The 25,471-nt window shown below is 39.3% G+C and overlaps 1 protein-coding gene across 11 annotated transcripts in view; it reads left to right on the forward strand.

Annotated features, from left to right (window-relative positions):
* Positions 1-25,024, forward strand: part of gramd1bb (GRAM domain containing 1Bb) — a 190,648-nt gene extending 165,624 nt beyond the window's left edge. For 5 of the 11 annotated variants that reach the window (XM_057838132.1, XM_057838135.1, XM_057838133.1 and 2 more), the window contains 11 exons: positions 3,348-3,463; positions 9,361-9,523; positions 9,621-9,813; positions 10,048-10,191; positions 11,621-11,739; positions 11,800-11,942; positions 12,038-12,141; positions 13,328-13,628; positions 15,192-15,299; positions 16,809-16,929; positions 19,951-24,800. In XM_057838132.1, the coding sequence (XP_057694115.1) occupies positions 3,348-3,463; positions 9,361-9,523; positions 9,621-9,813; positions 10,048-10,191; positions 11,621-11,739; positions 11,800-11,942; positions 12,038-12,141; positions 13,328-13,628; positions 15,192-15,299; positions 16,809-16,929; positions 19,951-20,040 (1,602 nt within the window). In that variant the 3' untranslated portion in view covers positions 20,041-24,800. Of the gene's footprint in view, positions 1-3,347; positions 3,464-9,360; positions 9,524-9,620; positions 9,814-10,047; positions 10,192-11,620; positions 11,740-11,799; positions 11,943-12,037; positions 12,142-13,327; positions 13,629-15,191; positions 15,300-16,808; positions 16,930-19,950 lie in introns of all 11 variants that reach the window. The other 6 variants (XM_057838124.1, XM_057838126.1, XM_057838128.1 and 3 more) reach the window with 2 other exon arrangements.
* Positions 25,025-25,471: the final 447 nt, after the last annotated feature.

The following is a 25,471-nucleotide window of genomic DNA, read 5'->3' on the forward strand; positions in this document are numbered from 1 at the left end:
GGTCCATTTTTCTTCAATTTGTGCCAGACATGGTCTATTGCAGTGCAAGGTAGTTTTCAGAGTACATTACACCAACGATCGTCTCAAAAATTTACCGCACTCCTATTGACAGCTGTAATAGATGCAAACAATCACCTGCTAACCATATGCATATGTTCTGGACATGTCCTAACCTCGCTGGTTTTTGGCGCCAGATTTTTGATATTCTGGAAAAGGTGACTGGCACAAACTTGGCGAACGATCCAAGCATAGCATTTTATGGCTGCCCTCCCCTATCACCTGCCCCATCTGCGCCAAAACGCCATTGAATCGCTTTCACGACCCTATTAGAAAGACGTCTTATTTTGCTTAAGTGGAAACATGCACTTCCTCCATCATACAATAGTTGGCTCAAAGAGGTTCTGACTCACTTAAAGTTTGAAAAGATACGACTTTCACTTTTTGGTAGAGAAAATATCTTTCACGAAACCTGGCAGCCCTTCAGAGACTACCTGGATGGATGAATAATTTTCACAGAATAGCAACCAAATGCCCTGCCCCATCCCCTCCCCTCTTAATTTCATTTTGAGTTTTACCTATTTATTTATGCACATTTATGGAAGATTTTTTTTTCTGCACTTCCACACTGAGAGGGCTCTATTTTGGGCTCAACTGACTCAAATAGTTTGTGTTAAAGAGCATACGACACGAGAAAAAAAGTCTTAAATGGCATTATTATGTGAATTAGAATCATATTTTGAGACGATTCGACTATATACAACAATTTAGCAAAGCACAGATGACGAGAAATTAACCTTTTAATCTGCCAGTTAGCCACGCCTACCATTATAGGGCTTTAGCGTCCCCAACAGGTGGATGACGTCAGCGGTAGACTGGTCTCATCGATTTTACTATTCAGCCCATTGAGGGGGAATTATTCAGAACGAGGAAAACGCGACGAAGAAAGCCGCCAAATGTCATTGTTTCAGTCTCTCTACTCCAATATTTTTACAGGATATTCTTTTTATCCAAGTATTTTTCAATAGCAATATAAATGGCTTGAGAAGGACCAGTCAGCCCATCGAGGGAGAACTATTCAGAACGAGGAAAACGCGACGAAGAGAGCAGCAAAATGTCATTGTTTCTGTCTCTTTACTTCAATATTTTTACAGGATATTCTTTTTATCCAAGTATTTTTCCCCAATAGCTATATAAATGGCTTGAGAAGGACCAGTCAGCCCGTCGAGGGGGAACTATTCACAATGAGGAAAACGCGACGAAGAGAGCGGCAAAATTTCATTGTTTCTGTCTCTTTACTTCAATATTTTTACAGGATATTCTTTTTATCCAAGTATTTTTCCCCAATAGCTATATAAATGGCTTGAGAAGGACCAGTCAGCCCGTTGAGGGGGAACTATTCACAATGAGGAAAACGCGACGAAGAGAGCGGCAAAATGTCATTGTTTCTGTCTCTTCAATATTTTTACAGGATATTCTTTTTATCCAAGTATTTTCCCCAATTGCTAAATAAATGGCATGGTCATGACAAATAACAGTCTTGTGCTGAATGGAATATGAAATAATAAAAATGGATTTATTCAGGACGACATGGCAAAATTACTCCATAATGGTCAAAACTGTCGACTTCACCTTTACTGTCGCACCTCCCGAACTATATTTTATGACACCTAAATCGGACATATGTCATTTCCCTTCCCCGGCTTCGGAGAAAGTAAACAAACCAGAAGGCCTGACAGCTAGCCGACATGCTAACCCGAACCGAGTGATGTTTCAAAGTCTTCAAAGCGGAAAATCACACATAACTATCCTGGATTATTTGACATGACGACCCGGTTGTCTATTGTCGTCGCGGATCGGCAAACCGCCCGGCGGAGAGCAATTTACAGTTCGTTCCCCGGAGGAGGGTGGCTGGAGTTGTTGTCCAGCTAACGGGCTGCTGCTAATGACCATTAGGAGAGCTTTTTACATGCCTATCAATGATCAAACGTAAGTAGTCCTTCATTTAAAGGAAGTTTGTAGTGTTTACTTTGTAATCGCTGTATTCGTATTTGACATAATACAAAACAAGATGTTTACTCACTTCCTCGTAAGTCCAATGGTCCCACAGTAAATATCCACGGTGAATGGGAACCTTTTGAAACTCCAAAAAGGCGCATACGCCTCTCCCTCATACAGAATGATTTTTCTGCAGCCGTTTGGCTGGCGTGATGCGAAAAATAAACGTATTAAACCGCAAAATCAGCTGAATCATTCGTCCCCATACACAACAGTACGCTGTATAGTGAAGAGGACGTCTTCTACCGTACACGTCACAGCGCCCTCCTCCTCAATGCAAGACCGAAGCCGGAAGTCACTCATTTTCCTAGCGCGGGATTCAAAAAACTAAATAAATATAGCGATCGCCTCCACACACATCCAAGCGGTCCATATCATTCAGGAGCATAAAATACAGCGTGTATTATGAAATAAACATGCTTTTTCGTGTCACAGGCACTTTAAATCCTGATTCGCAGACTTTTTTTTTTTTTTTTTCCCAAACAAAACATGCCACTGGCGCTAAATACATTTTAAGGCATTTAACTCTAGATTCTGTGCGCCAAACGCTGAAACAACTAACATTTTGGCATCATAATCATTAAACATAATTGTTCAAGAATACCATGAAGAACATTCTAATGAAGTTGAGCATCTCCTATGGCTGGCACAATCCCCAGACCTCAACATTATTCAGCATTTATGGTCAATTTTAGCGATTAAAGTAAGACGTCGAATTTCACCGCCATCGTCTCTGGCTTAAAATTCCTTTGGAAATAATTCAAGTTGTATGAATCAATTCCCCGGAGAATTATGACTATAACTGAGATTAGTTTTTGTTGATTTTTTAGGTGTCTCCATTATTGTGTCCAAACCCTGTATGTCTTAAGCCACAAGTTGAAGAGCACTGTAAAATGGCTCCCCAATTCACGTTTTGGGAGTGTGATGGAGCTCAAGCACATCTGTGCACATTAAATATATTTTCACAGGTTGGGTCGATCCGATCTGTGAATGAAGTTTGTATCAGAACCCGATACAGATACTAAATCAGATCTCTAAATGAAATAATAATACCCCACTAGCACCATCAGTCACTTACATAAACCACATTATTTGTCTAATAGTCTATTAAGTGTTAATAATACTGTAATTTACCATCTTCATCACCCAATAAAGCACCTCGTAATTGAGCCTTTTCTCCATTTGGGAAAGCATGAGAAAGTAGAAGATCTCCAGGGGAGGTTTTATAAAATTTGTACAATCATGCACCTGTAAAATACCGTAGTAACCATGACGGTATGATTTTTTCTCAGCCGCTTTGCCCCAAAGAACTGTGGCACTTTGTCCACCAGTGCTACGGCAATGAACTCGGCCTGACTAGTGATGACGAAGACTACGTTCCCCCTGATGATGATTTTAACACCATGGGGTGAGTATGGCTACACAGTGCAGAAGTCAGTTGCTACAGATGTGAACAATTATCTAAATTAGACACTCATTTATTAAAGTTGCCTACAAGGGCTATAAAAAAATATGGGTGCACTATTAAAATTTGAACAACTTCTACCCATCTCTGTTTATTTGCCCTTACTCTCAAGACTGGGAAATCTATTTCTGAATAAAAAAGCAGCATCACTGTGTTTTAAATCAATTTTGCAAGAGATTATTGGGCTTTCTGTTGCATTGCCTTGTAGCTAGATTAAGGAAATTATAGCTCTTATCAGCAGTGAGTGCATTTCTCTGGTGAATCCTTTTGAGACATTCAGAAAACAGTCCTCAAAATTATGAGTTTTTTTTTTTTTCAAGGACCACTCTGTAATATGAAGCAGTGCAACATAGTCATAGTCTTAAAAGCAAAAGAATCTTAAATTGAGCCTTTTTTCATGCATAATAGTCAGACCTGGAATGACAAAAAAGAGTAGAAGTATTTTCATTGTGTGTTTTATCATTTTTCCTAAACAAATTCTGGGAATTTATAAACTACCGTTCAATCAAGAGTATCATTTATGTTCAAATGTGACCTGTCCTGCTGGAATTCAAAAGGTTTTTGACTGTTTTTTTGCATGAAATTGATAAAAGTGAGTGTCTAACCCCTTTTTTCAACTGATAATGATTACAATTGTCTTTCTGCAAATGAATGAAATTGAAACTGCAACCTTATTATGCCCACTTCATGCTTGCCGCATGCCCACTTATGTAAGGGGAGCTGGCTGACTAAACAGATAGGTCATCACTGTATTCAATAACAGTCTGCCAAAACTCCAATGAGTTTATAAATGATATAGTTAATTTTGAGAAAGATCCCCAAGTATTTTGGAACTAGCATTTTGCCCTGTTTGAGATATGGACAGCACCAGTTTTAAGTCAAGGGTCAGATGATTGAATGTGAAAACTTCAAAAACTAAATCTCCACTCTCTCTTTCTCTGTGATCTTTTGCACTCTCGTTTCACCTTTGGCTACGTTCACACCACAGGCCAATTACGATTTCTTTGCCAATATGCGATACAAATCGGATTTTACTGTCCAATTCCCATTTTTCCAATTGCGACATGGTCTTACCCATATGTGGATAACAATCTAACACCTCCGCAATAAGAAAGCATATCCACATGAAGGCAACCCTTATGTCATCAAAAAATTACTTACCTGTATGCAGTATGCAGTCAAAAAAATGAAGCATGGTACTTATGCAAGAAACTTATTTTAAGTTGTTTTACAAAACTGCTTAATTAACTATTACGTAATGTAGTTAAATGAAAAGTGCCTAAATGATTTTAGTAAGACTTAATAAACTACTTGAACAAGTTGAGCAATTCCTATTCAAACCTTTTTCATGCAAAATGTGTAACCACCTGATGTTGTTCATATTCTGGATGAGTGGGGGTCCTGAGACCAAAACGTGGACCTAACTGGCAGTTGTATCCTATTGTTGCACTCGCAAGGGGTAACAAAGGGACTTTGCATCCCATAAGTAAACACAGAAGTCTGACTCACTACTATTAGTGTTGTATCGGTCGCGAACGATTCGTTCTTTTTGAACGAGTTGTTTGGGTGAACGAGACCGAACTAATCACCATCTGCACTGATTCGTTCTATGAAGTTGGTGCTTGTTCACTGCGTGGGAGGGCGTTGAGCAAGCGGCAGCGTCTTCTTACATCGCACACGACCAATCAGACGCCAGCCTCATCGCGGGCAAGGGAGGGACCGGAAACAGAATCAGGGCGTATGTCACTCACTTCCACGTGTGGCCAATAAGCAGCCATCGTGCAGGCAAGGGGGCAAGGCTGAGTTTTGTCACTTCCCGTTCAGTGACTCGGTCCTCCGGTTCCTGACCTAGCTTGCTGCTAACGTGACTTTCCAGTAATGACTATGCGGTGAACAAATCAAAAAATGAAAGGAAAAGACTTTGTCACATATTTGTTAACGTGGAGCCTATCAAATGCAGCTCAAAAAGACAAAAACACCACACAAATCTAGCGAGCATGGTTTAGTGTACTACTTTTCTCAACAGACTCGGGACTACCTATTATACGACATACTATCAAATTTACAGTAATTTAAAACACGGGTAGCTACGAGGCAAGCAAAAGCTGAGCTGCGGTCGCGTGACGGCAATGAAAGGGGCAAAGAACTGTCACTATATGGAGGCTTCATGGCAGCGATATTTACCTCATATGTGCACAGAAAAAAACAATATTTAGTATGATCACCATAATACTGATTTGCAATGAAACGGTATATACATGTCCATTTTTTCCAAGTGTTTTATTTTTTTTTTTCCGTGTCAGGTGTTGGTTGGTTTGACAAATTATGTCAATCCGTCCATCATGTGCAACTCAAGCGCCCCAAAACAACGCACATGGACACATGCACATGGAGATGTCGCAATATGTCTACATTTTTCTTAACAGACTAATGAGAGTAGGAAGGCGATATCGTAAAGAGCAAACAATTTTTTCTCGTCAGCATTTGACGATCTGAGATGCGGGGACGACAGGGGAGCTGACCGGATTATTTTATTTATTAATACCAGTGCAAAAATTCAATACGATCACCATTATACTGATTTGCAATGAAACTGTATATACATGTCAATTTTTTCCGAGTGTTTTATTTTTTTTTTTCCGTGTCAGGTGTTGGTTGGTTTGACAAATTATGTCAATCCGTCCATCATGCGCTACTCAAGCGCCCCAAAACAACGCACGCAGACACGGGAGATGTCGCAATATGGCTACATTTTTCTTAACAGACTAATGAGGGTAGAAAGGCGACATCGTAAAGAGCAAACAATCATTTCTCGTCAGCATTTGACGATCTGAGATGCGGGGACGACTGGGGAGCTGACCGGATTATTTTATTTATTAATACCAGTGCAAAAATTCAATACGATCATCTTAATACTGATTTGCAATTAAACTGTCAAATATCAAAATGCAGTATTATCTTTATTTCAGAGCAGCACATTCGACAACTAGCTATTTACACTTAAAGTTTTAACAATAGTGACTAAAAACAATAGTGGTGAGCATAAAAACAAAAACACAACAGAGCGAGAGGTAAATATGATGTGTTGGTCGTTCCATATTTAGAAATTAAACTTTCGATTTATTTTTATTTTCGTGACAGCAAGCATGCTGCGTTGGCTGGTAGCAGGCTAGCAGCAGCATTGTATATGTGATCAAGAACATGCTAAAGAAAGTCCGTGCGCCCCCGACCCCAAACCCCCACTCCTCCCACAAAAGGAAAATGTTTAACCGTGTCCTAAATCGAAATGCAAGCACGAGCCATGACTTTGAGCCCATAGAACTAGGACAGACGACGCGGAAGTTCTCCCTCGCTTTTGCAGCAGCGGGAGGGAGGGAGACGAGGCTGTCTGTGAAAGCAGAATGATATTGCCTGTCACTCATTACTGAAACTACGACGAGCGGTCAATGAGGAGCCTGTCTGCAAGAGAGAGGGAGGGACCAAGAATGTCACTTCCCGTTCAGTTATACTGCGAAGCGGTCTTTGGTGATTTGTTTGGTAACGTCACTTCCCGTTCAGTAACCGAACGATTCATTTGGGCGGGGAGGGAGATGAGGGGGCGAACGATTCGTTGAACGATTCGTTTGAACGTATCTTTTTACTGAACGATCCGGAATGGATTCGTTTACTCAAGTGAACGACAGATCCCGTCACTAACTACTATGTGTTCTTTCAACCGAACAAACTCCACCTATTTACAGACAACACTACTTACAGTTGTGGTGTCACTTCACCCACAAGTCTTTGCGCCTGCTTTGTTTTCTGACACATGCCCTTAAACTGGGTGTGGCTAAATATTCTGCATTTAACTCTGCCAAGGGTGTCTGTGTTCAACTTACTTAATTGACAAAGCGCCAAGAGCGATCTTAACACTGCTAGTGTTAAAACAACACCCAAATCAACACCAATCAACTCAAAACAAATTTTACACCAAAAAAATCAACTCAACAGATTTTGCTGTGTACGGAAACCTAAGAGAGACAAAAGTCATACAATTTGTGCAATCACATTACATATATATTAAGCAATCCTTTTTCATAAGTGTTTTAATTCAGGGGTCCCCAACCTTTTTTGCACCACGGACTGGTGTTATTTGGGTCTTTTTTTTCACGGACCGGTGTTATGACAAATTTTGCAACCCATCAAAAATTGCAACGATGCGGTTCTGCGCATGCGCGTAACGTTAAACATAGCCGCAAAATGCGCAAATGCAGCGATTCCAAAGTGAACACTACAAACTTTCTTGAAAGAAAGGAATATTAACTTACGTTTGATCATGGAAGGACTTGTAGAAAAGTTCTCCTCAGATTCATCCTGCCATGTAAGCTGCACACAACAGCTGCACACCGCGCTCACCATTAATGTCTTCGCCTTGTCGTTAAACATTAATTAAGAAGCCCGCTTCACAAAGATACGATGTTGGAAATTGTAGCAAGGTTTTCAATGCTCTTGTCGCGATGTCAGGATATTCCAGAATGACTTTAATCCAGAACCTCGGTAGAGTTGTTGTCTCAAATGTACGTTTAATAAGGTCGTCGTCATTTGCGATCTCTCTGTTTATTCACAAATGGGTCACGAACCCACTCCTTCGCAGTTCGTGGGTCTTCGAGGTTGTAGGCTCGTCAGGTGCCCTTTTCGCCATAAAAATATCCTTTTCGCCGTAAAAATATCTCCAAAGACGTCTGATTTCCAGTTATCTTCGCTCGTGTGGGGGCTAATTATTTCTGGGAACAAATGTGCTGCGCCCGCGGCCTAGTAATACTATCGAGGACAAGCGCACATAGATATATTATATACACAAACAAGATATACTACTAGCAGTCCAATCAATGGACTTCTATGACATCATTGTAATCTATCCCGTAGTATTATATCTAGAGTAGACAGAGATATTTGTGTGTTAAGCAGAGGCACAGGGTTAATTCAGCCAGAATACCGGTCCGCGGCCCGGCAGATGGGGACCCCTGTTTTAATTGACTCTGTTACATGATAAATACAACAATGGGTTCAGTTGTTTGTAAAAACACAAAGCTAATATGTATTTACGTACAATGAAAAACACCTACTTAAAATGTAATTATATTGAATTTAATCACATTACATATATATTAAGCTATGCTTTTTCATAAGTGTTTTAATTGACTCTTACATGATGAATACAACAATGGATTCAGTAATGTGTAAAAACACAAAACTAATGTGTATGAACGGGAAAAAAAACTTTAAAAATTAAAATCGCATTACATGTATATTAAGCAAAGCTTATTCATAAGTGTTTTTAATTGAATCTCTTACATGATAAGTACAAGAATGGATTCAGTTATGTGTAAAAACACAAAACTAATGTAAAACACCTATTTAAAAGTTAAAATAGTGCTTGTGCATTTTTTTTTTAATGTGTGTCACCACTATTCGACAAAACAACCAAATGACACGACTGATCAATGGCAGATGAAATTTCATACCACACGTGCAGCTATCAGGTAGCATCAAAAGTTGCCAAAAAAGCGTGATTGCCAAAACGTCCCGAAAGGATCATATTTACTTCAGTAAACCCAGTGAGACATGACGACGAATCGTTGTGTGTATGCGACATGCGTTGTCAAAACCACATTTCCCTCACATAGCATGCCGCAAATTTTTGTGGACTATGAATGACTACACCAAAAAAAATGGAATTAACAAAAAATCTGAATTGGGCATCATGCCCTGCGGTGTGAACACAGTCTTAGTCAACAAATAATCTTAACTATACAGTATATAGACTTTATGTGAATTTGTTTTCTTTATGGTGATTATAGGTTTAGTGAAGAGATTCCAAATGAGGAAAATGAGATGAACAATGACAACTTGTCTAAAAGCAGTACTGAGGCCAAGCCTGATGGGAGTCCACCTCTTCTTCAAAAGAAGGTCATCCCAAACAGCACCATCGATCGCACGGGCAACAATGATACACCGATCACAGTAGGCCGCATTGGTCATCTATTACATTCCAATGCCAAACATCTTCCAATCACCAATTAAATACTACTTTGTCTTGTCGATTCCCTCCCCACCCAAGTTTGAACTCTCCACAGACGATTTCACAGACTGCCAACCTGATAGCGAGCTGCTAGCTTTGCCTCTGCTGGTGGAAGAGAAGAGCAATGACCCCAGCAGGACTGGTGGTCCTGTCCCCTCGCCCTCACTCGACTTCAATGACAACGAGGACCTCCCCACAGAACTCAGCGACTCTTCAGAGACACACGATGAGGGTGAGAACAAAGGACATTTTATATAATCTGTAAGCAAACCATCAATGTCAGAGGAGAGTAGCAGCTACGACAATTTTACATTTGTTTGGGGAAAGTTGCCACAAGCTCTGCCTATATTCAGTCAGAGGAGAGACGTGTCAGAAATCGCTCATGAGGAGCACGAAATGAATTAATAAATATGCTGTAGTATTGTGTCGCAAGAATTAAACAATTGTATGTCTCTGTAATGCATAGGTGAGGTTCAGGCCTTCCACGAGGATCTCAATGGGAGGCAGCACATTAACGAGATCTACAAGTTCAGCGTTGACAAGCTTTATGACATCCTCTTCACAGAGTCACAGTTCATGAGCGACTTCATGGAGCAACGGCGATTTTCAGGTATGCATTGGTGTTGTTTCAAATGCCAGACACTCAAATTGTCCAGTAAAGTACAGTTCCACATGAACATACATCTACATCTCATTTAGCTTAGCAATTGGAAACGTGAGACCCATTTTTCGAGTGTCCCAAATTTGCCGTGACGTGTGCGTCTATTTCACAACATGACAACTATGACGACGCCAGCGCTCACTGCATCCAGGAACGCATCCTCCCAGTGGTGGATATAAGGGCGGTGTGGGGGGTTTACAGGCACACTGGCCCCCCTGAAGTGCCCCAGTTTCTATTTTATTACAAAGCATGGCAATCAGCAAATCCTTCTTTTCTGAAATGAGATGGAATGAGATAATATTATTTCTAAGCATGTTAACTATTAATGCTACTTTTTGTTTAAAAATGGCTTTTTAAAAAAATGATTAAATTTATTGTTCCATGTATTGCATCTTTTCTTGCACACATTATGATTAAATTCGATTTTTTACAAACTTGACTGGTTTTTACCAGTAGTAGTCCTTACCAGATGATTTTACTGCCTCATGCAGGATAATCTGCGCATTTCCTTGTTGACCAAAAAAAACACTGAACAAAGATGGCAGTGACATTTGGCCCCTTAGCATTACACTGGGCCCCTTGCCTGGCACAGCCAGTCTGTATTTTTCAAACACTGTGAGAATAGTCTGGGACGCAGCCCATTAACGGCCTCTCGAGCAAGATCAAAATGAACCGTCCAATCAGATTTGTTTATTTACGTGACGTGTTCTTAACGAGCATCGTCACTCTTCTGCGTCGGAAGTCGTCTTTACAACAACACAGATGACGAACAAGAGAGCCGAGAATATGTTCCAATCCACGGTAAAATCAGTTCTAAATTAACAATAACACATAGACGCATGTCAATGACAACAGGCTGTCTCGCGCTAGCCATGTTAAACTTCTCCGTTCTCCACTCGCGCCGCGCGAGTTGTCGCTTTGCCCGTCGCTGATTGGTCCACTCCGCTGTCTGTTTGCTGTGGCTTGCTCGGCACTGGAAATTTGATCCGCTCATTGGTCGCCAGGCTGTATAGCTGGAACAGCGGTGAGTCTGGTGTACCAGGCTACTGGGCCCCTTCTTGGCCCTTTTCAGAAGAATCATAGAACCGCCACCGCACTCTCCCATGGGGTTTTAGAATCGGCACCTTTCAAACTAAATTTCTCAAGCCTTTGGGGTTGTGGAAATGCCAAGGCAAAGGGCAGTATTTGGAAAATAATTCAATAAAATATACATTTTTTAAAATTAAATAAAAAGTGAATTAGAGGCATGTGTATTTTTCTGCCTCTCGGTTTTTCAGCCAAGTGTTTCCAATATTCGTTTTTTTGTGTCGGCCAAGAATTTTGCTTTCGGTACATCGCTAGAATTTATGTATCCCTTTTTCAATTTTGCTATGCTCAGATGTGGTTTACCACCCTTGGAAGAAAGAGGTGGCCGGGAACCAGACAAGGGAGATCCTGTACACCATCTCTCTGTCTAATCCTCTTGCTCCCAAAACAGCCACAGTCACTGAGACACAGGTATTGTCTAAATCTAATCTTCTTAATATTCAAATATTAAATTTAAAATATGCACTTCAGACTCTGTACAAAGCCAGTCAAGAGAGTGAGTGCTATATCATTGACGCTGAGGTCATCACACATGACGTTCCCTACCACGACTACTTCTACACCCTCAACCGCTACACGCTCACCCGAGTGGCTAAGAACAAATGTCGCTTACGGTGAGAGTGAATAGCAGAAACATTTTTAATTTTCGTGTTCATTCTTAACTCTGTTCGCATCAGTCATATAAGGTTTGGTTGCATTTGTCTTCAAGAGTATCAACAGAGCTGCGCTTCAGAAAGCAACCATGGGGGCTGGTGAAAGGTTTCATCGAAAAAAACTTCTGGAGCGGGCTGGAGGAGAACTTTCGCCAACTCGGTAAAGACACAAGAAAACCCAGCAGAGGCCGACTTGGCCTTTCCCATGACAAACACTCCTAATATGCCCTAGCAATGGCCGATTTGGCCACTCCTCAGTGACTCATGTGATAGTTTGTGTCAGTTCAAGTCTAGCTACATTTATTTAATTACATTTATTTATAAAGTTTGACACTTTTTACACATTTTTTAATCCACTTCTGCTATACTCCACACGTAACGACAGAAAGAATGGGCCAAAGGTGTACATTGTTTTGAAGAAAAAAAAAAAGCGTTTTAGAACTGCAATTTTAGGAATTGTGTCTATACTTTAGAAGGACCGAATCAGGGGCATGGAGTATAGATTTTGGTCATTTTGTCTGAAGTTAATGTATGTCTAGTGGTTGCATTTCCATATGAACGGCTGTTGTCTGTCCGACAACGACTTGCCAGTTCAAAAGCACTTGGGTCATTTTTGCCACCTCTGGGTTTTCCGGGGGAGAGACCATATCGGCCATTGTTTGGGACTAGTAGAAGTGCCAGGTACATTGTTTTGAAGAAAAAAAAAAAGCGTTTTAGAACTGCAATTTTAGGAATTGTGTCTATAGTTTAGAAGGACCGAATCAGGGGCATGGAGTATAGATTTTGGTCATTTTGTCTGAAGTTAATGTATGTCTAGTGGTTGCATTTCCATATGAACGGCTGTTGTCTGTCCGACAACGACTTGCCAGTTCAAAAGCACTTGGGTCATTTTTGCCACCTCTGGGTTTTCCGGGGGAGAGACCATATCGGCCATTGTTTGGGACTAGTAGAAGTACCAGAATTCTCTGGGACTTCTAGTGTTACATGCTGAAAATCAAGTGATCAGGTGGAGTGTAAGTACTCCTGTTTTTTAAAGTAGTTTGATGTGCATTTTCTTCAATAATTGTGAGCTCATGGACAGAAAAGCAGTCCTTTCATAGCATCTTGCAGAATTCAAATGCATTTGAAAACTTAGTTACTGTTGTTAAATTATTGCTTGATTCATCATTTTTTTGCCAAACAACCAACTCTCCAGCTCATGAACAATAAACTACTACATCCTAAACATCATTTAACCATTAAATAATATAAATTATTTGGTCTGAAATGAAACTCAAGGTTTAATCTTGACTCTAACTGACGATCTCATCATTCACACTAACACTCGGAGGAAAAATCTTTCTCAGAGGTGGAGCTGTCCAAGCTAGAGGAGATCCTGACTGAAGCCCACCAGCTCTCCCCGAAGGCTAAATTAGTGAAAAACGCCACAGTGAGGCGAAAGAAGAGGCCTACCCCCCACATGCGCAGCCAACATCTGGATGAAGCTCTCAGTCCTGTCACCACACCAACAGACGAGGAAGTGATTCAGTGCATCAAACAGGTGGCGGGCTCCACGCAGACCAGACATCAGAGTCCGGAGCATCGTCGCCTGCCTGGAGGCTTGGCAATCTACAGTGTCTCCAAGCTGTTGCTCATCATCAGCTTTGTGTATGTAGCTCATTGTAACACATACTGGAAAAAAATGCTCACATCAGACGCTTTATTAAGAACACCTGCATTGTTTGTACATACTGTTTTCTATAGTGGACATTTGTCCTCATTTAGTTCTTGGGTGAATTTTAGCCTCTCTCTGACTTGAGGCAAGAAGGTCATCATCCAATCACAGGACACATATTGACTAATAAACATTCAAATGGAAAATTTAGAACTAAAGTGTCAAACACAAAGCCAAGGTCCACATCAGGCAAATTGAAAGATCGCATTTGGCCCACTGAAGCAAATCGTGTGTCACTACGTCATCGTGGGGATGCTTTGCATAGCAAAGGTCCCCACATAATAATATTCTTTTTTTTCATCCACTTTTTTGGCACGCTGCACAGCCCACATGTCTTGACTAATTTACACTGTTCAGCCTTCCAAATATTGCAAAAATTCACGCAAGGCAGGCTCTTTTTCAAGTTCACCCCTAACATTCACTGTTGCGCCATAAACACTGGTTTCTGACAATAAATAAATAAATCCCATTCATTTCCAATAGCAAATACTGAACATAGAGCATAATATTTAAATTTTTCTAAATGCTGCTTGCCCGACAGTTTTTGTCCAATTTACATATTTCACCAATCAAATAATTCTCTAAAATAAAGGCACTCAAGTGTGATCAGGCAGTTTTGGCGAAAACGTATGGCTCCACCAAAATTTGACAAAAATCAACCCATGTATTTCCAATTTCTCAATTCATTTCCAATGACGCATCCAATACCCACAAAATGGCATTATTTTTGACCCTCCAAAAAAACTTGAATCAACAGGACGCGACCCATAATTGCTCCAAAATCTGCAAAAAGTGAAGCCGAAATGCACCAAATTCAAGAGGAAGTGACCAAAAATCAAGTGGAGTTACCCACAAATCAGTGGCAAGCAATTGTGGAATGCTACAAAATCAACAGGAAGCGACCCGTAAATGCCCAAAAATGAACTCATTCAGTGCTATTGGCAGAAATAATCATCCAATAATTTTGGGCTGGGAGAGGTTGGCAGCGACCGTTTGATTTGATTCGATTCGACATCTATCGCCATCAATGGCAGTCAATGAGTTAACTGAATGTGGCCCAGGAATGCTCCAAAATCAACAGCAACCAACACCAATTGTTGCAGTATGATATAAATAGTTATTTGTTATACTGTACACCTTTTCCATCCATTGAATTGTTTATGTTATTAGTGATTTTACACTTACTGTACTGACAAGGCTATCTACTCACACAGCACCTTTTTTTCAGATGTTATCAGTTTCCCTCATATTCCATGACTTTTTAACTGATTTAAATTTATATGAATATATGTTTTTATTCAATGTAACCCCTTTCTCCTCTTGTTTAATTGCCATCCATAGGATCTGTCTAAGGTACATGTTTAGCAATATGTTTATCTGCATAGCCATGAGAAGTGAAATTACTTTTTAAACAAATTGTAAGGCTCTGCATAAAAAACTCATTAAAGCAGAGTTGATATTAACTCATATTTACCTTATTCCCTGTCTGCTTGTAGTCTTGTCCTGCTGGTGTTCCTCAATATGATGCTATTCTACAAGCTATGGATGCTGGAGTACTCTGCACAGTCTTTAACTACCTGGCAAGGTCTGCGGCTGCATGAAAGGTTTGTGCATACACACAATAAAGTACGCACACATTAGATAACAGCGTTTAGGCCTTGTTTACAGGTCCCTAAGTACACACTACATTTAAATTGTTACACTGAAGGCAATAACTCAAATGAATCTGCAGTGGGGCAAATAAGTATTTAGTCAACCACTAATTGTGCAAGTTCTCCCACTTGAAAATATTAGAGAGGCCTGTAATTGTCAACATGGGTAAACCTCAACCATGAGAGACATAATGTGGAAAAAAAACAGAAAATCACATTATTTGATTTTTAAAGAATTTATTTGCAAATCATGGCGGAAAATAAGTATTTGGTCAATACCAAAAGTTCATCTCAATACATTGTTATGTACCCTTTGTTGGCAATAATGGAGCCCAAACGTTTTCTGTAATTCTTCACAAGCTTTTCACACACTGTTGCTGGTATTTAGACCCATTCCTCCATGCAGATCTCCTATAGAGCAGTGATGTTTTTGGGGCTGTCGTTCGGCAACTCGGACTTTCAACTCCCTCCACAGATTTTCTATGGGGTTGAGATCTGGAGACTGGCTAGGCCACTCCAGGACCTCGAAATGCTTCTTACGAAGCCACTCCTTTGTTGCTCTGGCTGTGTGTTTGGGATCATTGTCATGCTGAAAGACCCAGCCACGTCTCATCTTCAATGCCCTTGCTGATAGAAGGAGATTTTCACTCAAAATCTCTCAATACATGGCCCCTTTCATTCTTTCCTTTACACAGCTCAGTAGTCATTGTCCCTATGCCGAAAAACAGCCCCAAAGCATGATGTTTCCACCCCCATGCTTCACAGTGTATATGGTGCAATTCAGTATTCTTTTTCCTCCAAACACGAGAACCTGTGGTTCTACCAAAATGTTGTTTTTTGGTTTCCTCTGACCATAACACATTCTCCCAGTCCTCTTCTGGATCCTCCAAATGCTCTCTAGTGAACCGCAGACGGGCCTGGACGTGTACTTTCTTCAGCAGGGGGACACGTCTGACAGTGCAGGATTTGAGTCCCTGGCGGCGCATTGTGTTACTGATAGTAGCCTTTGTTACAGAAGAGTTACAGAAAACGTTTGGGCTCCGTTTTTGCCAACAAAGGGTACATAACAAAGTATTGAGATGAACTTTTGATATTGACCAAATACTTATTTTCCATCATGATTTGCAAATAAATTCTTTAAAAATCAAACATTGTGATTTTCTGGGGGGGGTTTTCCACATTCTGTCTTTCATGGTTGAGGTTTACCCATGTTGACAATTACAGGCCTCTCTAGTATTTTCAAGTGGGTGAACTTGCACAATTAGTGGTTGACTAAATACTTGTTTACCCCACTGTATACTAGCCAGGATGCTGTAAGATTTTCTACAATAGTTTGAATGTGACCAGAACCCATTAACTACCTTGAATGTCTTTTTCTTTGAATGGACAACATGCTTCGGTGGTTGTACTTTCCTAATTGCTAAAGTGTGTATATGCGTGTGCATACTTGTATGTTTCCAGTAAACTTCCTCAGACACAAATGGAGTGGGCCCAGCTCCTGGAGGCACAACAGCGTTTCCATGATACCGAGCTGCAGAAGTGGCGTGAGATTATTAAATCATCCGTGGTCCTACTCGACCAGGTGAACAAAATGTCTCAAAGTAACATTGAAGTTTGTTGGTACTCATTTTTGACACAATATGAACATGCACTCACTGGTCACAACATTTATAACACCTGCAAAGTAATGCGATACTGTGGACCTAAATTTATGGATAGAGTTCTTTTCCCTCCCCCTACTGTATATTTATAGAGTAAAACATTTCTGATTGTGTGAATAAAAATGTAGAAGGTTTCTTTAATACAGCTCTTGCTTCTTGTTAAATTGTTCTATAGTGTGCTTAACTTGGTGGCCAACTACATTATATTTATCACTCTGCTGTAATTCATTCATACAGTACATTGTATTCAAACTACCAACATCATAAAATCTGTACTTTGAAATAATGACACTACCCGATAATTACAACGTAGCATCTCTAGTCAGAACAAGGAATTATCTCTGCACTGGAGATGCTTCCATTTTTTTACAGGCGGAAGACCTGTCAAGTCAAAGCTCATATTGTTGTTGTCAAGGTTGTGTACACCATCATTTTTATCCATTATTCGTGGACGGGTATAAAAGAATTTTGTAGGTATATTCTAGGGATGTATACACATCGATCCTTGGAGACCAATTTTTTTGTTTTCTCTTTTATCAGAGCTGATTAGCTGCACATTAGTGTTGGGGGGATGGGGGTTTGTGTTCTTGCAAAACAAAAATTAAATGGACAATACACATGCTGGTCACGAAATTTTAGGTTGATTTGAGTTTTACAACCTCATAGCGTACTGTTTGTCTGTGGAGGGTCTACAGGGTGTACAGTAGTGGTGCAACGGTTCAGTTAGCCCACGGTTCGGTTTGAACCTCGGTTTTGGGATCACGGTTTCGGTTCAGTTTTGGTTTGCGTTTTGCTTTTTTTTTTTTTTTTTTTTTTTAACTGCCTTTATTTTGCTTTTAAAAAAACGAAATAAACACTTAAAATGTAGACATTTTCCACTGTTAAAATGCCTCTTAGCTCTTTGGCTAGTGTAGTGACTGACTACTGAAATACACACACAGTAGTAAAAAAATTACTTGGCAAAGTAACTGGTGATACCTTTCATGGGTTTTTTTTTCATTTAAAAAAAAAAAAAAAACATAATAAATTTGCTATGTTTGGAGGTCATTTAATGTTGTGAATCAACCGTTAAAATTAATAAAATTGCTCCCGTTTTTGCATTAGTTCCCTTCTGTCTACTTCCGACATGTGAAAATTTAAAAACTGTTTCATCCTTTAAAGATAGACTCAAGTCAAGATTTTGCCGATTCAGGAGTATTTTGGATAAAAAGTTGCTTCGGTTCGCTCGGAAGGTTTACTTCACCAGAGCCTTTCTGAGAAGTTTAGTGCTCTAAAATAAACGCTACCGAGTCTGTCATTTCGCATGTAGTTCTATATGCATGAGATATCTAGGCGTAGATTGTATGCTGTCGGCTGTCAGGAAATATTGGAGCCACCTAGCCTAGCATCGCGTTTGCTATAGCGTCTCAACAAACACTCATCCCTCTCCGTGTCTCTGACTTTTCTCGCGTCATTCAACCAACGTATTAACGAACATTGTCTCGTTGCAGAAACGGTGACCAAATCCAAACGGATGAAAAAAAAAACGTAATGCACGAAAAACGTGCAGATTTTGAACATAACGTACGGCGTACACATTTAAAAATGAGTGCTCACTTGTACAAATTACGACGAGACTGTACAACTTGACAGGTATGAATTATAGTGGACTGTCACAGTTAGGTAGTAGCACTCTGTAGCACGGGACTTCCAACTATCAGTGGTCAGGGCGAAACTATGTGCTTTAGCGAGATCACCTTCGATGGCTTTGCGTGCCATTTCATAAATGTCGGGGATTACGTTGTATGAGAAATATGTCCGCAAGGGAACAATGTAACACGGGTCAAGCGTTGCGAAGAAATTAACGAAGCCCGCCGTGTGTTTTCACTGGTGTCATCTCCGGGGTTGTCCTACCCTGAGAAAGTGATATCTGTGGGTGATGCCGGCTGAGGTTTCATGTTATAAAAGTGTTGCCATTAGCATGGGGAACAAGCGCTGAGCAATGCTTGCAATTTATTTATTTTTTTTCAATATTTTCTCTCCCTCCGCATTGTAGTCCACAGGGAAACCGAAATGTTGCCACACTGCAGATTTGAAAGAAGCCGGTGCTTCCTCAAAATTCGGTCTGTCCACTCCTCCGCTCGCCATAGCTATTTGTTTTCTTTCTTGTTTCACTTTCACTTCGCTCGTAAGCGAGAGAGGGCGTTATTTGGCTTCTATTTCACTTTCACTTCGCTCGTAAGCGAGAGAGGGCGTTACTCGGCTTCTATTACACAGGTGCTTGACAGCGATCCGACATTTGCTTGTGTGGCGGGAATTTCTCCACAGCGGTGCTTCACGTCACACACAGGCACACAGAGCTCGATCATTTCATTCCACAAGCGTTCGGAATACATTAATTGCAAAACCGAAAAGGCGCGGTTCATAAGGGCGTATTGAACCCTACAGGGCTAACTGTTCGGTTCGGCTTTGAACTGCAAACCGTTGCACTCCTAATGTATACACATCGATCCTTGGAGACCAATTTTTTTGTTTTCTCTTTTATCAGGGCTGATTAACTGCATATTAGTGTTGGGGGATGGGGGTTTGTGTTCTTGCAAAACAAAAATTAAATGGAGAATACACATGCTGGTCACGAAATTTTAGATTGAGTTTTGCAACCTCATAGCGTACTGTTTGTCTGTGGAGGGTATACAGGGTGTACAGTGGAGCCCAGTTATATGGGCGTGACTAAGGCCTGCTACTGCTAATTGTAAAAGTAATTGACTACCTCCCAACAAAAGTTTGCATTTACCTATATACTCACTAAGACGCCGGGGAAGTACTACTTATGTCTCACGCTTCAACATACTTTTACTTTGGCCTGTGTTCAAAACAGCAAATAGGTGATTCTGCAAATTTCACTGTTGAATTATGCTGCAGGATAAACTAACATAATTTTGTCTTGATCCTGTCTTGAACAGATGAAAGACTCTTTATTAAACCTCCAGCGCGGCATCAGTTTGAGGGACTGCAGTTCAGAACCTGATGACAAGAGGACTCAGTACCACTGACCTGCCACTACAAACAAGGCCATGAGGGCATGCTGTGCAATATTGGACTGCTTTTATTTTTTTATGAGCTGTATGCAGGGAACAGGGAGAGAAAGCATGAAGAGATGGAGATGGGCGTGGACGCTGACAGCAATTGAGAAGATGTGTCCAGCTCCACTGACTCCATCCTACTGTAAGCCATGTGTGTCATACTTGGGATCAGGCAGGGAGAACGAGTTCATACTACTGCATGTATTCAGACATCCTACAAGTCCAGTCAGTGTTCATGTGGTTCCAGTTCCAATCTGTGTGTATCAAAAACAACTGGAAAAGGACAGACAGGGTTAATTTGGAAAGTTGCAAGGCTTTCTACAGTTCCTCAACGCCCCCCTAGAGGTCCTCGCTGCAGTGTCTCTTTTAACGTAGGACACCCAGATGCAGTTTGACCATCATGGGGTAACCTTGCAAATCTGGTCTGAGTGGTCTTTGGCAGGGCTGGTTCCCTGTCAGACAGCCAAAAATGAAGACGACACAATCCTTTTTGTTTCTGCACTGTTAATGAACCTTTCCCAGCCAATGATGGTCGAATGTAAAAATAGAATGTATGTTTTCACTTAGAAGGCTTTTGATAAGGGACGCTGCAGCCAGACTTGTAGGGAGACATCTTCTTACATGTTTTAATACTAAACTGTGACTATATCTCTTTAGAAGTGTTTCAAATTAGAAAGAATTCTATGAATTTATTTGAAATATATAAGAGTATGTCATTATTTAATATATATTTCAAAATATATGAGCATTACCTATATTTATTGTTAATTATGTACATACGAATTGAGAGCTCTATGGCTGCTACAGAATTTCTTTTTAAAAAAAAAAAAAAAAGTTTCTTCTTTGAAAAAAACGCATGCCAGATATGTCTGTGACATGTCCAGTGTGCAAGTACGCGTCTGCATTTGTGCGATTATATTCGCGCTCGTGTGTGTGTGTGTTGGCGTGTGTGTGCGGGTGTGTACGTGCATGTGCGTAGAGTGTGACATTTTTACCATTCCACACACGTTTTTGTTTTTTTAAGTTTTTCCGTTCCTGCAGCCAGTCTGCCTTTAAAGAAAAACCGAATGCATTTGGATGAAGCCTTGCATTAGCCCCAACTATACTAAAGTTTAAAATAAAAATGCATGCATTTTGATCAAATGTTTGGAAAACCGCGATAATCCATTTGCTTCAACCAGTGGTGTGCTTCTGTGAAAAAATACATTGCTGATTGAGCACCAGTCACTTAGTTAGGTCTAACACTTACAATATTTACTTTTTACCAAACTGGTGACATTTGGTGACATTTAGCATTAAATTTGATGAATACGTTTTGAAACAGTTGTTGCTAAGTAGGGTTCCTACTTAACACAAATGATTGTTCCCTAAAACCCAATAAATTTGATGTGCGCTGGTGTTCATGTTCACTATGATCTTTATAATATGGGAGAAGAGTTTTCTCCCCACCCCAACAAAGACAAGGAGAGTTGGAAGTGATCCACTTTGTCAGGCACTCATTGTAGATACAACTGACAAAACAGCATTATAGAGACTCTGACTTTATTTAATCCAGTGTGTATACAGTACAAAGTGAAAATGGCAATGTTGAGACTTCAGTTGAATTGAACAGGTCATGAATCAAGATTAATTTTTTTGTTCGCTTCCTTTTATTGATGTACACGTTAGCTTTGAAAGAAAATCATCGTTCTTGATATATGTTGGAATACTAGGGTCACTTGACACAATAAGGCAAAGCTACAAATTGTAGCAGAAGGCTAAACCACAAAACCAAAATTATATGAAAGAATGTTGCAAAAAAATATATGCAAACAAACTCTAAGTGTAATAATACCAGAAAAAGACTTGAAGTACTTTGCGAATAAACTTGTATGGGGGAAAAACACGAAATTTATTTCAATGTAATTGTAGTATAACAGGAATACACTTGAATGCTATAGGGAAACAACTATTTCTTATAGTAAAGTTATGATGTTGAAAAAAATTAAGTCGAATAATGATGGAATTGTCGGCGAAAAAAATTAGAACAAAGTATAAAAAGCATGAACATTATATGAAATATATATTTGCAGAAATCCAAGCATTACATACATGAAAAAGCCAAAAGCATATTTTTTAAAAAATCATAATTAAGACTCAAAATTATATTAGATTTTTTTTTTTTTTTTTTTTTTTTTTTCGTTAAAGGATATGTTTTTTGCAAACCAAATTACCACGTAAATGTGGGTTGATAAAGGAAACAAATCCAAGTTATTGAGGAAAATTGCAATGATAAAGCCAAAATTTTATTTTATTTGTGCAAGAATTTTTGATTACAGCTAAATTAAAGCATTTTTTCTTTAGGCCTGAAATATTATGGAAGGCTTTATTCTTACATTTGTTTTAATGGCCCCAATACTCCTTTGTAGTATTTAATGACATATTTAATGTATTATTCTTTTTTTTTTTTTCTCTTAAGCACTGCCACACTTGAGCATAATGCAAAATGGCCACCAACGGCAACATCACATGTCACCAACGTCCCAAAGTGTCACACTCCCCAAGTCGAAGGACTCCAACTATTTCAAGTATTTGTTCGGGGTGCATCAAAAGCATGAGAATGAATTTAACCAAACGAAAGAATTTTATAGTCACGTTGTATGTTTAATGAAGTATTATTATACTGTATGTGTAGTCGACTGGCTTGGAGAGCATGACTAGAAGAGAAAACCTTTAGCTGATGAACTTCAGTCCTAACTGTAAGCACTTCCAAACCTACAAACTTCCTTAAGTTCAGTTCCAATCATTACTATAAGGAAAATAAGAGAAGCACTTTATTCCAGTTTTGATAACGTCACCAGTTATGACATCATTTTCCAAACATTTCTTTGCATTTTGGTCTTGATAAGAATTACTTTCACTCCTCCCACCCCCAGAATTCTATTTATGCATTCTTCAATGTAAGTGTTTTATGTGCTTGTGATGTATAGGAAGGAAAAGGAATCTTAACCGTGTATGAGTAAAACGGATGAACTCCTGCTGTGTGGGGGCTCACTTGAAAGTTCTTTTTGCTACATGTTACACCGCTACATGTTTTCATAGAAAATATATTAGATTGAGAGAGAGAAACCACAATGGCAAACTTTATGACATTGAAAGCTTGTAAAGAGAATCTATGCTTAATTTCTACGATGGTACAGAATGTCGCAAAAAAAAAAAATATTTTTACCTTTCTGGATGAGTTTTAGTTTTGGTTTTCAGAGACACTGAATTGATTAAGCTGCCAAGGTAGTTGAACTCTAATTCTATTGTACCACTCCTTTTTTCCTTTCAATTTTTACAACAAATCTCTTTTAGATGACTCCAGCTATACTAGTGAACAGTATAGGTCACTGCGGCTGTGTTGTATTAAAGATTGTATTGTCAGGGTAGCAGTGGAACACTTTAATGGTATTAATTGCATTAATCAGCACAACTTTAAAAAAATGTAAGGAAAGAATTATCGGGAACATTTGTTTTAAGACCCAACCCAAAATAGAGTATATATAGATTGCATCGAAGACGGGCAATGCTGCCATTTATGGAACTGTTTGCTGGTTTCAATCAGATTTTTTTTTTTAAATGTCCTATATTAAAGCAACAGTGAAAAAGAATTATTTCCTACATAATGTTGTATGTCTTTAAGGCACTCTGACAGTCGAAGTGTGCATGAAGAAGCTTTTGAATGTATGAGTTTAAGGTTAACATTGAATCAGTGTCCTGGCTGGTCCACAAATATTCCAGATCACTAAGACTATTGGCGATCGGTCATCTCCATGCCAATAACTGCTACAATATTATTTTATCATAAGCCATTGTAAGATTAAAAAATTAACAGACATTAGCGTCATAGTGGTTTTCAGAACATTCAAAGACGCAAATGTTTGAAGGGCCCCTTTCCAAGATTGTTAAATATTGTTGCTTTGATATGGGAAATTACAACCTTCTAAAAATGATTACTGATTGAGTCACAATCAAAACAGTTTGACTTACTGTTTAGTTTTCTTTCTTTTTTTAGAAAATGTTTTGATCTTCTCCAAGGAGAATTAAGCAACATTTCTACTCAAGATAAATATATACTTTAAGTATATGTTGTGTTTGTGTGTATATCTGCACAATGCGCACACACACATAATCTTGACAGAGGAAATCCAACCTGCGCTGCGCGTGGGCTTTCTTTGATTTGCAGATTATTTTTGTTCCTTTTGCCTCATAGAGACTACAAGAGACAAAGTGGCTTTCTGGATCTTGTGAAGTAGAGACTGAACATAAGAATAAAGATATTATGATGATACATTTGCTCTCTGTGTTGCCTTTTCTCTCTATTGTAACATATGTGTAATCTCGGGAGAGTTAATACACTGCATGAGTGGTGAGGAGGAAGTGGTGCAGCTAAAGTGAAATATTCATCAAGTGCTGTACTTCCCGATGGGAAGCACAATGAAAATACAGACTTTGAAATATTGATAGCAAAAGCTTTTTTGGGGAGGGGTTGCTACTGTAGAGTGGCTCCCTAAAGGCCATCTGTTATATCTCCACACTTTCAATAATCCTCTCAATTTCTAGTCAATGACCTCATTAACGCTCAAATTCTAATCATGGCTGGAATTAAATATCTTCAGCTGTGCATACAAGTAGAATATTTATCATATTTGTGATGTTATTTTTTTTTCCGCTCTGAGACCCCCAATTTGGCCAAATTTCCAAATTGCCCTAAATGCAAGCGTGATACATCATTGGAAAGGTTAAAATCTCCATTTTCTCAGGGGAAAAAAATTGAACAGAAGGGCATTTAAAAAGTAAAATAAAACCCCTAACTGGAAGTGAGAGCATGAGAGAGCATAATTAAAGGCACCATGATTTTAACAAGATATTATCGCATACTTTCCTTGTTTCAATCCAAAAACTTGAATGTTTCATGTAGCATGTATCATCGGGTGTCAAGGCACAGCTGTGAATCAACACAGCCGGACTCATGGGGGATTTTATGGGTGAAACACTGTAATATAACAAGGGTCGCGATACAGAAATCGCAGACATCATGGAGTGGTCAAGATTTTCATATAGTTACCTTTTTTTTTTTTTTTTTTCTGTTTTTCTTTGTTTCGATCAATTATTTATCATCTAAAATATCGTGGGAACTGCAACAGTAACAAATAAAATACAATTAAAGGATAGTTATGAGGTAGATATACGTGACCTATTTACAGACACTATTTTTTCATTGTGAAGTAATTTGTTTAAAACTTTAAAATATGCAAGTGAATATATTTTTTAATTGTTTTTTTAACTAAATATTAGACATGATAGACAGACATAATATGTTACACTCATCCAGAGTCTTTAGTTTAGGCTTAAGGTAGGGTTTTCAAATTTATCCTGA

This window comes from Corythoichthys intestinalis, chromosome 6 (genome assembly GCF_030265065.1).
Source record: "Corythoichthys intestinalis isolate RoL2023-P3 chromosome 6, ASM3026506v1, whole genome shotgun sequence".
Lineage (NCBI taxonomy): Eukaryota > Metazoa > Chordata > Actinopteri > Syngnathiformes > Syngnathidae > Corythoichthys > Corythoichthys intestinalis.